Below are 15,552 nucleotides of genomic sequence, written 5' to 3'. Positions count from 1 at the left end.
TCAAATCTGATGATCCACGAAAGTGGTTAGTTATAGAAGATCCAAGTTCTTGCCTGACATTGTGCATCGAAAGGCATCCCCTGATACCGCCATCGATGGAAGTGGAGTCGTCGATGATGAAACTTGGGCATATGCTAAACATCAAAGTACAAGAAAGTGCCACATTCTCTCACACCTCCTTTCGAACATCCTGATATCATCATAGGCCGAGATCAATTGGAATAGAAATGACACATCTCAAAATGGAATAACAATAGCGAAGATCATTGGGTTTGGGCAAACAAAAGGCGAAACACTCGCAATGAAGAAGCATGCGACTCATTGACCGAATGTCAAAGTCCATCCTCCATTATGTGAAAACCATCAGATGACAAAAGAGGAGCAATTCTCATCAGATTATATTCGAATAGCAAACAATACACTTGTTTGTGGGTACATGGAGTGTAAAACTCAATCTATTTGGCAAAATGCCCGCAAGTCATTATGATCAATTCCATGGCATGAGACTCACAAAATTCACACATTCAACATCAAGTGCATAACAAGGTTAGAAGGCATGAAGATTTGCTTGGTATTAATGATTGTGAATCTTGAAAGAGGAAACCCGAGTGGTGATTGAGGTTTCAAATGTCGGTACAATGATTCTCCCCAAATTTATTCATGCGAGCTTGTTGATCAAATACCAACATAAATTTAGCAACTTCTTCAGAGCCTCTTTGATGCATATCAAGCTCCATAACTGTGGCCCCATGACTATGTGCTATGCACTGTATGGAAATCGGTCCATCAAAAACACTAGTTGATGGCACCAATATTACCTTCATTACATACCGACACACAATCCCAAATTGAGGCTTGTTATGAACATTCTTTGCATCAATGATATTTCGCATCATATGAAATGATTGATAATCTATTGATGGATTGAAGAACATAGAGAGGAGTAGTTGAGAGCCTAAGGTTAAAACGATGAGCTCGATGGCACCCTCGACTGCGACTTTAACGTGCTTAGAAGAATTCATTGCCCAACCCAACTTCATCAACAAAATTGGTTTGTAAGTTGAAGTTCTTGATGAGGATTAGAATGCCATCTGTCCTAATATGTGTCCACCTTTAATTTTATAAATTCCTTCATTATTATCTTTATGAAGAGAATGTTCATAAAGTACCAGCTGATATAAAGAAAATTGGGGGGGGGGGGGGGGGGGGGCGCAACATTTAAAAGATTATATACAATCAGTTATTAATAACTGAAAAAGATCAAGGAGTGGAAGTTAAATATGTTAAAAAAGATCAAGGAACATTTTTTTGGATGCAATTGTAACAAAGAGGAGAGGAATTTGTTAATTTTGTTTTTGCATGTTGATTTTTGGTGTGAGGATCATGATGGTCAGTCGGCTATGCCTGATTATATTTTGAAATAAAAGAATGTATTACCTTGAATCTTTGAGTTCAGATTTGTATTTTCTGACTACTAATGATTTGTAAGTTATTGGAGTCTTACTCTTAATATTTCTTGCTCCAATTTTCAATAATTTGTGAGTTATGAAACCTGAGAGTTTTATATAGTTGCACATGCAAAGATAAATGATAAGTTTTCCTTTTGTTTCTCTGTAAGTGAAAAAGATAGTCAAGAGATCTGTTGGTCATTTGTTTGTCTTTCTCCACATTGTTCAAGTTTGTAATTCTAAAAATTGCATCGATGTCATGTTGATGGGTGGATGTCAGTGCCTTCATGCCTTCCGGGTAAAGGCATACCATTAATATTATTCGTTGAATATCTTTTGAGGTAGTTGTACCTCGTTAAAAATTCAGAGAGAAGTGATTACCAAACACTTACCCAACTGTTAGTTGCAGACCGTGTCTTCTTGATTGGGCATTTAAGGGTTAATTTGTAAGGGTTTTTGTTGAAGACAAATCTGTTTACTAACATTGGGATAGAGGTATTTCATATTTCTTTGGAAAATATGATTGTGATGATTTATCTTCATAATTAATTTCAGATCTTATTTGAGTGTGATATTATTTAGTTTGCACATGAATGTTCTATAAATTCCTGTGATACATTTTTTTGGAGAAAATATCCTAAGGGGATATTGCAGCAAGGCAACCACTACACCAATAGCTCAGACTGGCACTGAATGGTTCCCACCGGAGTTAAGAATGAGGTTTCCGTCCTACTGGAGTACCAACACAAGCCAATCCCCTCATGGACACTTAGCTGCCTGACCATGGTCAGGTCCCAATTCTGGGTACATGCCCAACAAGAATCGACACCATTGAAGCATTTAGGCTGGGATATCACAACCCACCATGGTACGTAGGGCTTGACCTTGAGACCTTGATTCTGATACCATTGTAACATCCCTCTAGTATATTTTCTCAAGATATATTTTTTTCCAAATGTTTCACAAAAATTTATACAGCATATTTATGCGAACTGATTTCCCTTTACCCAACAGATTATATAAAATTCATATAATATCAAAACTGAAATAAGATTTGAAACTAATTATGAAGATAAACCATTACAATTTTATTTTCAAATGAATACGAAATACCTCGATCACAAGTTTGCCCAGCCATGAAGTCCGTTGCGAATCCACCCAAAAAATGAATTGGGTTTCCGTCCAATCCACCAAGAAATCATGCAGGTTTTTGTCCTCAGGTTTCATAATTGAAATCTTAAAGCTCCCAAACTCTCTAACAGAGAATTACAAACCAAGCATATCCACAATGAGCCTCTCAATTTTCTTTAATTCCATCTCCCTGCGACTTCATTTCCCCTCTGCCTGTCTCTTAATATTCCTTTTCTCTGCCTCTTTATTTCCCTTTCTTTTAGTTTGAAGTTAGGGAAATAATAATAAAATGACTTTATTTATTTATTTATTTTTTTGGTAGTTGACTTTATTAATTTTTACTAAGCTCACTGTTAAATTTTGTGGATCTCTGATAGATAAAAACAATTACAAAATTAATAACTGCAGAGAATATCCTTACTTGAATAGTGCTGAAAGTATTTCCTCCTTTATGACTTTACCAGCGATCACAGTTTGCCTTCCTTTGATTGTATTTTGAAATGAATGGAGATGATATATATTTGATGTTATTATATCTTCAAAATGAAATGTTAAACAAATGTCTTTTCTCTGATCACAGCTACTGGAATGCCGTGAATTGATTGCTTTTCATTGTGATCAGAGGGCATATATATAAGAGGGCAAAGCACATGACTCCGAAGAGTCATGTCTCTACGTGACCCAAAGGCCACGTAGAGCAATGCCTCTTCGGAGGCATGTTTCATAAGAAAAACAACTTACGTGATTAGTTATAAGCCCGACAAACACAAGTCATGTAATGAGACACGATAATATATATCTGCCGATAGTAAGGAGCCTGATCACAATATATAAAAGGCTGCTATATATATATATATATATATAGCATACATGTAGTTGATATAATCAGCAGTATTTTAATTCATTCATAAGCTTAGATCAGTATATCAAATAATCCATGTTTTGCTTCTTCTGATGCTAAAACATTAACACTCACCACTAAAGTCATGTTAATACTTCATTAAATAATTAAATTAAGTTGTCATTAAATTTAATATAATTTGACAGCTTGAACTTAATTATTTAATTGGCATCTAATGTCCAAAAAGGGGAAATTACATTGACCCCTCACCCCTCTCAGTAGAAGTATTGTGTTCATCATAAATTACTCAATGTAACATTTACTTTCACATGTTGAGTGGCCATTGGTTTTTGAGTCACTGTTTTACATGCTGTTTGTGAGTTTTGTCATGAACAAGATGCAGTATTTATGATAGTTTCTTAAGTAGTGGACCTGCAGTTTTCTTCTTGTTGATGTTTGAATCAGATCAATTATTTGCAACACTTTACCAGCAGATGTTGCACTCTGCTACTATTGTTCATAAGAAAATTTCATCTTGTAAAACTGACATTACTTGATTTATTGAGTGATTGGTAGGGCTGACAAATATTGCAACAAGAGCTTGTGAAGCTTCTGTAAGTTTCCTTAATACTTTCCAAATTCTCTCCTTTAGATGACTGGGAAACATAGCTTGAAATTTACCTAAAGTGAAGGTCATGAGTGTATAATTCACCTGCAGATTTGCACTTGCAATCTTTGATTCAAATTTAGCTCCATTCCAAATATTTCATCTGTTGTTTGGGAAAGGTTTAAATGTTTATTTAATATCAACCAAATGATCAAACAAAGAGTTTAGATGTGTGCTTCTAGACATGTGAGCATGCATATGCACACACACTTACATGCATAGGCATACATATGCATTATATATCTTAAATCTGATAATGCAATGATAGTGAGTAAGCATATCAGACTTAAAGGATCCTTTGAGTAAGCATATCAGACTTAAAGGATCCTTCAAAGCTATATCTATCAAATTTGTCAAGGGCAATCTTGGAACCTGGTTTGAGGACATATTCTAGGGATTGCCTAGTTTTTCAAGCATTTGAGCTAAAAGCAAGTTCCAAGATGAGTCTTAGGGGTATTTGGTTACCTTGGTCTTTCTAATAAGCTACTCATCTTTAGAAATACTGACTTTTCATGATGGATAATAAATTTTGATGTTTAGATTTTGGCTCAGTCCATATTTTCTGTCAGATAATGTGCTGGTTCTGTAATCGATTTTAGATGTTTTGCTACTGCTTAGAATTTTTGGTTGTACTCCCATGAGAGGGTTTACTTATAGTTACCATCTTATCCCCAAAGGGTTTACAGAATAAATTACATATTGTCAGCACAAAATTCTTCTTACTGTGAACCTTACACTTCTTCAAGAATCAAAACCTTGAAATCTCAAACACATAGAAAATCCTTAATTTAATGATTCGCTTTTGAAAAACCTTTGAGGCAATGATGTATATATATTGATTTGATTTCCCAGAGATGATTGCAATAGGTGCAAGTTAGGTTTTCAGAAATTGTTCATTGTGATCTTGTTTTATGCTCCATTTGTGTCACAAAACTGAGTGGACTTAGCGCATGACTATGCAGGTGCTGTCATGGTAACCAGCTTACTCTTTAAAATGTGCGTGTGCCAAACAGGAACTTGAAGTTGAAAAAGTCAGCTTCCTTTAGAGAAGACTCAACCAAAGAGAAAGCAAGGAAGCGTGCAAAGTATGCAGTTAAGTCTCAATGTGAGTCGAGTGATTCAGAGGATGAAGAAAGGATATACAAGAGAAAAAAGAATGAAAAAGAGAAAAGACGAAGGAACAAGCATAGAAAGCAAAAAAAAATTGAAATCAAGCATCAAACAGAGGCATGCAATGGAGGGGTGCTTTATGAAAATGCACTTATTACTGGAAAGACAAATGATGAAAATACTGCTTTTAAGGTACCAGGAATTAATATTTATTAAGGATATATTTGCACTGGATGAATATCTGTAGATTGCCCTGATGTTAATAAACAGATTAGTAGAACTTTTTCTATTTTTCATCTGCATTTTATTGAATTTTGTATTTAGAAGACACAACTAAGGATCTTCAATCAATATCGTGTGTCAGTGTAAGATATGCAATTGCTTTTGACATTCCATCTGAAGTTTATTTGGCATGCTATATTCGTATGTACAAAGCACATTATCTACAAATTTCTGATTTGTTTTTAATAGGTTCTGGCTGATGCAAAGGAGCAACAGAAAGCCATCATAAAGCGCAATGCTGAATTAGCCAAGGTACCTAATTAAACTCTTGATTTATTTTCTTTTATACATTTAAAATTTCGTCAATTCATAGTGGTTGTAGCCTTTTTTATGAAAGGGACAACAAAAGTTAATCCTATTAAACATATTATGCCTTAAGCAAGAGAAGGTCAATGTTTGATATATGGTTTGAAACTGGAGACTTCTTTTAAAGGAGAGCTAAATTGATTTTCTCTACCTAACAGGCGAGGCTAGCGAGTGGAGAACTTCAAAGGGCAAGGAATGAACAAATGAAAATGCAGGATCTCTATGGTTTTGTTGACTGGAGGTTTTTTTCTTGCTTTTCTGCTTTTAATTCGCACCATGTTAGCAAGGTCAATATATTTTAGTAATTGTGCCTATTCTAGAATTTCGATAAGAAAAATTAAAATTTTTGTTTAGAACTTTTTGCTAGTAGAAGTTGGACTACATAACTTAAGAATTTATAATTTTAAACTGAGTTAGCACTGATGTTATCACCAATGTCAGAAAGTCTAAAATGAATCAGCTATAATGCTGTCTGTAGTACTTATTCATAAATAATAATATATAAACAATGAAAGCAAAGTATGATTTAATTGTTTGAAAACAAGATTAGTCCTGGTATGCAATTAGCTGCCATATACTAGATTTGCCTTTGACTCTTTCAATAAGATGGTTTTGCTTCCATACTTTACAAGTTTTTCCAGCATTGGTTTAGTTTCATATCCACCTACTTTTGTCACTTGTGTACGTTGCAGCATTCTCTTGTTTCCTTGTGGCCTCTCCCCCACTCCCCTCCATGCTGTATTTCAGAACTTCATCTCTGTATGTATCATTATAATCAGGGTCTGATTTCTCCTAATTTCTTTTCCTCACTCACACCAACTGATTGACCCCTAAAATTCTAGCACAATTACTGTTCTGATATTATCAAAATATTGGCATCCAGACCATCAATTTGGTAGAGGCACATGGGACTTTAATAAGTAAAAATCTTGAACTATCACTGACTATAATTGAGGGTGACTCTTGAAATAGTCATTTTTTGGTTTAGTTTCATATCCACCCACTTTTGTCACTTGTGTAGGTTGCAGCATTCTCTTGTTTCCTTGTGGCCTCTGCCCCACTCCCCTCCTTGCTATATTCCAGAATTGCATGTCTCGCTGTATCATTATAATCAGGGTCTGATTTGTCCTAATTTCTTTGCCTCTCTCACCAACTGATTGACCCCTAAAATTCTAACAGAATCAATGTTCTGATATGGTCAAAACAGCATCCAGACCATCAATTTGGTAGAGGCACACGGGACTTATAATAAAAAATCTTGAACCATCACTGACTATAATTAAGGGTGACTCTTGAAATAGTCATTTTTTGGGTTCTTTCTATTTACCTCTAAAGGTAGAAGAGACCTAGAATACACTCTCCAAAGTAGGGTCAAACTGGAAATTCATTGCTGTTCTAAGTCAAATAGTAGACTTAATGACAATACTTGCTACTATACAAATCCTTTGACTAAACTGATCAGACAATCAGGTTGCAAGATCAGTCATCAATGCAGCTGTTCAACAAGTCAACTGTACTGTAGTACTCTTCGAATTGGATCATACCTATTGCTCACAAATGTATAACTAAAGGAAGACTTAGAGCAAAGTATAAATGTTAACACCACTCATAAGGGCAAATAAGCATTTAGAATTAAAAAAAGTTGCACTCTGTGGTTATAACTTATAAAAAGAAAATATATACTCCTAACGCTTCCCTCCTTTCCATTTCCCTTCACCTCTTCCCTTCACCTAAACATGTGATCTCTTTACTCTGAAACCATCGTAAGCCCTTTACTGCTAAAGTGCCCATCCTGCATTCCCCAATTTACTGGTTCCTTGCCATAGCACTTGACACCCATCCACCCCACACCATAACATGCCAACCTTACCACCTCCCAACCCTCTTTTTGAACTATATACCTTCCTTATCTTTACAAATTTCGCAGTCCATACTTCTATTCCACATTCCTTTGCGGTTCATTCTTCCTTGTCTCCCTTTTGGTCACAAGTCTATTTACATTGCCCAACTGTTATTTGAGGATAAAGGGCTGCCAGGATGATGCCAAGTAGAGCTCTATGTCCTTGAAATTTTCACCCATTATACATGCATCTCCATCACTATTTCTGGATTAGGATATAAACATTAATATATCTTTCACAGTTTGCTGCACTCATTTTTGTTATCACTAATATTTTTTTGCTTTAGATTATACAGTCTATGTAATGCATTGTTATCATATGTACTAACTGATTCTTATCTTTTATTGCCTCTCCCACTTGTGAAAACAGCAGACATCTTCTGAACCTTGTGATTAGGCTCTGGGTTAAGAGTGTTTTTAACTCCACCTCTATTATTAATAAGTCATTTTGAACTCTTTTGAAACAAAAAAAATGCTTACCAAGTAAAACTAGTATTCCAAATTGCAAAATGAACAATGGAAAAAAGGTTTAGAAAATATCAATGTGGTTTCTGTAATACTAAGTCCCGGGCCAACTGCATAATTCATGATTTTAGAGTATATGAACGTTGAAGGGTGATTTACTGACCTCATCTTTTTAATGAACTCTTATGCACTGTCTGAACATTTTTGTTCTCATTTTGCAGATTTTCTTGGGTACTTTAATACTCTTTATTTCAGTTATTCAAACAGTCTAATCATAATGTATCTTTCTGTAATTTAGGCTCTATCTGTAGGGTTGGTTAGTTGTAATAGCCAGTTTGGATCAGGAATATAACACCACCTACTGTAGTCTGCGCTTGTTTCATGGTTGCAAGGATTTGGGCATATACAGGGAATATTTTCAGACAATGCTGAGAGGAGTTATGGTCCGGAATAAGATTTCTTAGTATTATTGGAAAGCAGCTACAGCTTAAGTCTAAACCATAGAAAATTTGGTGGAATGTATCAATGTTTTACTTTTATTATTTATTCTGTTAAAATTTATACGTTGGCTTTTCCATTTGTACCAAGGGTATAAAAAGGGGCTTATTATCTCCATTCACAATACAAGTGCTACTTGTGGCTATTGTATAAAAAGGGTGTTGATTTTTTTATGATCAGAAATTAGACAATGCAGAAAAAACAGATAATGCACAATAAGACACAACAGATACAATAATGGACATAACGAACTATCCTGGGAAAACCCTCCAATTTGACAGAGAAAAACCCAGCCACAAATGTATCACTTATATATATTATGAAAAAGTAGAAGGCTGCGTGACATTCCAAACACTAGGTTAAACTGAAGTGATGATCATAGCATCTACCAATATACAGATCATAATAATTCCTTAGTATCAATCTCTCAGAAATAATAGATATAAATCTGTCGTCATTCGAATACCTCCTGGAAGAATATATAAAATTGTCTTGACCCTTCATTGTCTTGCTGTTACTAATTGAAGACCCTTCATCGTCTTGACCCTTCATTTCCTTGATGTTACAAAGTAGATGATGTTATGTGTGAGTTGACTTCATAATATATTTATTTATTTCAAAAACAGGAGAGAAATATATCCCACAACTCTAACATCAACACTCCCTCTTAGATAGGGATGTATCTTTCTAGATATTCATGTAATAGAGTCTCTCAACATGACACTCACTATGGCTACACCCATTTGTGTAAAACAGTTTATCACAGAATCTCTCAACCAAGATAATGTCATGGAGCCACTCAACATGACGTACACCATGGCCACTTCCATGTGTGGAAAGAAGCATATACACAAGTTCCCATCACGGAATCACTCAATGTGATGTCGTCATGGAGTCTCTCAACACGATGTCCACCATGGCTATTTGCATTAGTGGAAAGAGCAAATATGCATTTTAGCACATCTCTCAAGGGCTTTTACATTATATTTCTTTGTCTCAGAGAAATATGCATTTTAGCACAACATATCTCAAGGGCTTTCATCTCATATTTTTCCATCTCAAAGAAATATGCATTTTAGCACATATTAAGGATTATTGATGCCGAGACTCCTTCTCAGTATGATCAGCATTCTCCACAACACCAAGCAAAATCTTGAGGTACATCAACTGGATCAGTAGACTTGAATGGTACACCAGACTCCCTCTGGATGTTAGAGGTATCATCAGAAGATATGTCTATATCTTGAGGAGCTTCTTGTTCCTCAGGATCCATCCTAAAAGTCTCCAGGAAATTTATCAGCGAATGCTATAATGCCTGCAATGTATTTCTGCAGTGCTTTGTGCCACAGAGTTCTGTTTCCTGCTACGCTAGGAAATCATGGCAGACTCAAAGCTGAAGCAACATCCAGACAGAGAATGGAGATCCACAGTTTCACGAACATGTAATTTGCTATTCTCAAATGATACAAAACTATCCAACACATCCATGCATTCCTCCACATCCATAACTTAGTAATGAGTTTCATACCAGCAAAAGGAAGTCTCAGAGTGAGATTAAATTGATAAACTTGTTGTTACTATCTAAGGAGAGCCATAAAACAATATTGGTGTCCCACGCAATATAATCCCTTGGGAATAGAGGAAGCATGGTGCCCAGCATCACAGTTGGGAGAGCCACGTTAGCAAGTGGTTTATCTCTACATCTAGAGCCAACTTCTAATACCAATAGCTGGCGCACAACACACATACAACTTGGTGCTAACTGGCCACATAACACACATATACCCTGGTGACCGCCGGTCAACCACGAGTTCACCGTCTGATGATGATTTAAACAATGCTTTTGTATAAACTTCTAAGAAAAGAGTAACACATACCAACATTTCGGACAGGAGAAAGCTCTCACGGCAGTGAAGATAATTTGAAAGCTTTGTGTATAATGAAAGACAGCATAAGAATTTGATTCCCTTAAATAGTTGATGAAAGAGATAGAAGGAGCCGTGTGAAAAAGAAAGCATATTTTCCTCCCTTCTATACATGTTGAAAGAAGCCACAATGCTAGGCTCAGCAATCTCAAAGCAGTATGTACCAAGTGCTAAGACGTATATTCTCTAACCCCCCATTGTCCATACTTGCAAACTGGGCAAACCAAAATTTAGAGATATCAAATCCAATAAAGGTGCATTTGGCAACAACTTAGGATTTTCAAAATGTTGCTCTTGAACCAGTCGTCTTTGTTTAAAGGTTATAGTGCAGTAGATTTTAAACAACGCCCAATCAATATGCAGTAATCTGGACCCTCTATTCATCCTGCTACTGTGGGAAAACACAATCATGGCATAATGTCTATCGCTGAGTTCCATGCTGCGAGATAGTAATAACAAATGCAATAAGGAGAAGTTGTGTGAACAACAAACTTAATACAAACATATGCAAGGACTTGAAGTAAGGTAAGAAGGCGATATCGCTCCAAATGATGATGATAGAATAAACTAATCATAGAAATACTAATGCTAATCCAGTGTGTAATTACTTAATTGAATGCCAAAGAACTGAAAAATACACAAAAGTAATAAGGTTACTTAGATTTGTGATTAAAGAATGAATTATTCCAATGAACTGTCATTGGTCTGGTAATTGATGCCCCCCCCCCTCTCTCTCTCTCTCTCTCTCTCTCTCTCTCTCTCAGTATTACTCCTTGGACTTTGCCAAGGAATCTATGCTTTTTACTGGGTCGATTTTGCCCCCCTCAGGACCCAATGAAAGCATACATCATGGCAAACGAAATAGAGGGTTGCAGAAATGGCCTCCCGTCCTTCTTAGACACCCTCAAAACATCATTCAGAAGAGTGTACTGAACACTCTTGCCTTCACAGACACAAAAGTTGGCTATGACGCTATGTTGATTCTTTAGTGATCAGTGATAAGACAATGCAGAAATAACAGATAATGCATAACAATGGACACGACAAATTATCTTGCAAAAACCCTCCAACTTGTGGGAGAAAAACCCAGCCCCAAATATATCACTTGTATATATTATGAAAGAGCAGAAGACTACTTTACAAATTGCCCACACACTAGGTTAAACTGAAGAGATGATCATAGCATCTATCAATACTCAGATCATAATTATTCCTCAGCATGAATCTCTTAGATAATAAAAGCTATCACTCTATTGTCATACCAATTCCTCTTGGAAGAATATATAAAATTGTCTTGACCCTTCACTGTTTTGCTGTTACAAAGTGAAGACCCTTCATTCACTTGACGTTACAAAGAAGATGATGTTATGTGTTGAGTTGGCTTCAATAATATATTTATTTAATTTCAAATACAGGCGAGAAAGATGACTCCCACAGCTATAACATCAATAAAGGGGGCATATTATCTCCATATAAAATACCTAGGCGTGGATATTGTATGCTAGCTCTTCTGATAGAGATGCGTTTCCTGAATTGACTCACTTGAATTTTATTTATTTCTTCTCTTTTAAACTCTTTTTCTTGTGAAATTTGCTTCTAGGATTCTTTCTTGGATGAATATAGGAATGTACTGTTGTAATATATTTCTGTTAAGCCTAAGTACTTTATGAATCTAATGTAAAAGTCACCTCTCTTTAAACTACTTTTTTCTATGCAGGGCAAAGAAGAAGCTCCGAAAAGAAAAACGAGTAAGCAATCCTTAATTTCTGATTTATACTTTTAGACACTTGGCGAGCATTTTGCCAACTGCCGTGGAATGTTTGTCTACACACACATTGGAGGTTTCAATCCAAACAAGGCATAGTTAGCTCATTCTAGATTGTGAATTAGCATCTGAATTCATAGCTCAGTTTTGGGGAGCTTGTGTTGTCACTTTTCTCATTTGAATTATTCAAGCAAAGATAATCATAAATATATTTGTCAGTAGATCTATAATATTTGTACTGATTTAAGATCTGAACACAAATAGTGTTTTGCATAGTGAATTGAAATCAAACATGAACTTTGTGGCATTAATGGATGAACATATGGAGTTGAGGATATTTTGTTCTTTGCAGATCTTGGAACGAACTGTAGCCACGGGGAAAAGGCTAGCAAGTTTGGATGAGCGTGAGACTGCTCGAATGGATGCTTTCCGTGTCGCAGTGAGATTTTGAACTTGATTTCCTCTCTTCATTGTTTTTGTTTTGTTCTATTTCCATTTTTATCATTTCATACTTCATGTAACCTAGTCAGTTGCAACTGTGGAGCTAAAAGTAATATCAGAAGTCTAGTGTGAGTGGTAAGTGGATTTTAAGAGCACATCTTGGGAATCATATAATTAGGAAGAACATTAAATTCCAGTCCTGCTTAAGCAGATGTTCTGAGATTGTTCATCTTCATTGACAAATCCTGTGATATTAACTTCCCATTTACTTGTACATTTTTAATTTTCGAATTGATTATTACTCTGTTTTTACACCCTGCCAGATTGGCCTTTTTTTACTTTAAGTTATCTGGAGAATTTGATCTGGTGGTTATCAAATTTGATAAAGATTTAAAGATATTATATTGAATTTGGTTAATGATTTATTAATGATTTCTTCTCTGCAGCTCTGGACTCGGATCTAATTTGTTTGGGAACCAGAATCTAGTCCATGGATGTACATGGGCAGTTTGGTCCTTATTTTTAATCAGTCAACTTGAAAACCTAACCCTAAACCCTGAATTGAACCTTAAAGCATTTTAAAACACAAAACTAATCATATTTTCTTAATTGTGAAAACTAAACACAAATCAATTATATGTGTGTCACTTCCATTCTTACTTGTCATTGCATGTTTAGAACTGGAGAATAATTAAAGGTTCCAAAGAGGTTTGATAGCTATACCTACATGTTGAAGAACCCAAATTGAGTCAAGGAGATTGTAGAGAAAGATTATTGTATCAGGCACAATATTTTTCCCAATTTTTTCTTCTATGAATAATTTCCCTTGTTTTTTATTTCCTACCTTACATGAGTTGGGATGTTTTTTTTTGCTCTTGTTTAATTGGAATGTGTTATTTTCCAAACTTGTTGCCTTGAGGATTGCAATGGCAAACCCATTTTCGCTTTGGAAGTCAATGTTACTTCAAAACATACCCAAATTCACCCATGTGGAAGTATATTAGAAAGGTTTCCAAATTCGCAATGAGTGAGCTGTGAAATGTACAAGCTCATACAATTTGGTGAAAGCTCATTTGTATGATGCTTAGGCAAGAACAGAGCACCCAGCTAACATCTAAAGTACTTCTAGAGTGTTATACTAAATTCCTGAGAGAAGGGCCTAACAGCAGTAGTTGCCCTTGGATTAGGTCATTTTCTTTGGAAAAGAGAGGATTGGAGAGTATCTCAATCAAGGAAGCTACTTCTTTTCTCATCTTTTAGCATTCTTGATTGTGGTAGATAGAGCCTCCCATTTTCGGCCACGAATGAAGAAGACCCCAGTATACATTAGATAATGAACGCCACTGGAATAGGCCTATGCTTCTAGGTTCTTCCCATTTGGGAGTTGTTGCAGGGTTGAACAAGTTCTGCCTATTTTGTGGATAGGATGGGCAGCAACAATCTTGTCGCCTACCTTTGCTGAATTTGGGTTGTGCCCAATTGTACTTGGGAGAACCCATTGGCAATTGTTAAATATTAACCTGATAATCTTACTAGTCTGAGAAGTGCAGACCACACCTTAGTCTTCTCCTATTATATCATATGATAGCCTATATATACACTAGACTTGGCAATAAGATGGGCGGCGATCCTTGGCATAAATTATATCTTGTACTAATTATAACAATTTGTTATGCTAGTTAAACATTTGATAATTTCCTTTAGGCACCTATTTCTTCAAGTCCCTTTAAGGGACATGCCTTTTGGTCTTGATATAAAGGGTAGGTTTTATTGTAGTTTGAGGACACACAATAAAAACAAGTCTGCTCCCTCAAGCAATAATACCTAAGGGCCTGTTTGGTTCGTGGATATCAACAGGAATTAGAATTGCGAATTCTAAAAAAGTCGTAATCCACTATTTGGGTCAACGAAATGAGAATTGGAATATGAGAAAATTAGAATTCCGTATCCTCATTTATCCCCCAATTTGAGGTTTCGGTCTTCCTTCCAAATAGTTGGTATTGCTCAAATACTCGTTTTAATTCCAATTTTGGGAAAAACAAGCATTGCAAATTAATACAAAAGAAACTTTTTTTAAAGTCCAGTAGACCTAATTTTTTTTGGCGCTCAAACTTTTTGTCTACCAGATTATATTCGTTTACACTCCATTTTATCTCTGCAAACGTTTTGCTCCATTTTCTCTGGTTTCTCACGTTATTTGCAGATCCATTTTTTCTTTGCCAAACGTTCTGCTCTCCATTTTCTCTGGTTTCTCAACGTGTCTGCAAAGGTATGGTTGCATTTTGCTCTCCATTTTGTTAGGGTTTAATAGATTTTTCTCTGAATACGAGGCCCTTCTTTTTTTGTTCATTACGGTGCTGCTGTTTTTACTTGTGAGGAGTTGCGCAAAGGCATATGCGCTACTTACCCAGTTCATTATTTCTTCTTTGGTCGACCAAACTCCTATAGAATGGTGGTACTTTTGTGTTGAATGCAGATTCGCTGATTTTTTATGGCTTCTTTCTTGCACTAACCCGGCCTTTGTGCATTTCGCTGAGGTTCTGGTCGCGAGTTCTAACCCTAGCTGTCACAGTGGCCATTTGCTTCACTAACAGGGCAGTTTGTAGATTGTTTTCCTCTAATTTTTTTCGTTTTCTTTTGGTTTAATTCGTCTGCCATTGTGAGTTTTGGCGTGGCCATGCCTCATATCCAATTCCAGAAATGTGCAACCAAACGGTGAAAATTTGTATTCTCATAATGAATTCTTGGTGAACCAAACAGTCCCAAATCAAAT

General features: G+C 35.9%; 1 protein-coding gene across 1 annotated transcript in view; it reads left to right on the top strand.

Annotated features, from left to right (window-relative positions):
- Positions 1-15,552, top strand: part of LOC149548285 (uncharacterized) — a 46,891-nt gene that overhangs the window by 17,395 nt on the left and 13,944 nt on the right. Inside the window, exons 2-6 of the mRNA XM_089792345.1 lie at positions 5,101-5,389; positions 5,669-5,731; positions 5,944-6,026; positions 12,291-12,321; positions 12,691-12,777. Of these exons, the coding sequence (XP_089648471.1) occupies positions 5,101-5,389; positions 5,669-5,731; positions 5,944-6,026; positions 12,291-12,321; positions 12,691-12,777 (553 nt within the window). The remainder of the gene's footprint in view (positions 1-5,100; positions 5,390-5,668; positions 5,732-5,943; positions 6,027-12,290; positions 12,322-12,690; positions 12,778-15,552) is intronic.

Source organism: Cupressus sempervirens, chromosome 7 (assembly GCF_028749045.1).
Source record: "Cupressus sempervirens isolate cs-2001-9-10 chromosome 7, ASM2874904v1, whole genome shotgun sequence".
NCBI lineage: Eukaryota > Viridiplantae > Streptophyta > Pinopsida > Cupressales > Cupressaceae > Cupressus > Cupressus sempervirens.
Note: the sequence above shows the minus strand (reverse complement) of the source record. Positions and strands in the feature narration are given on the sequence as shown.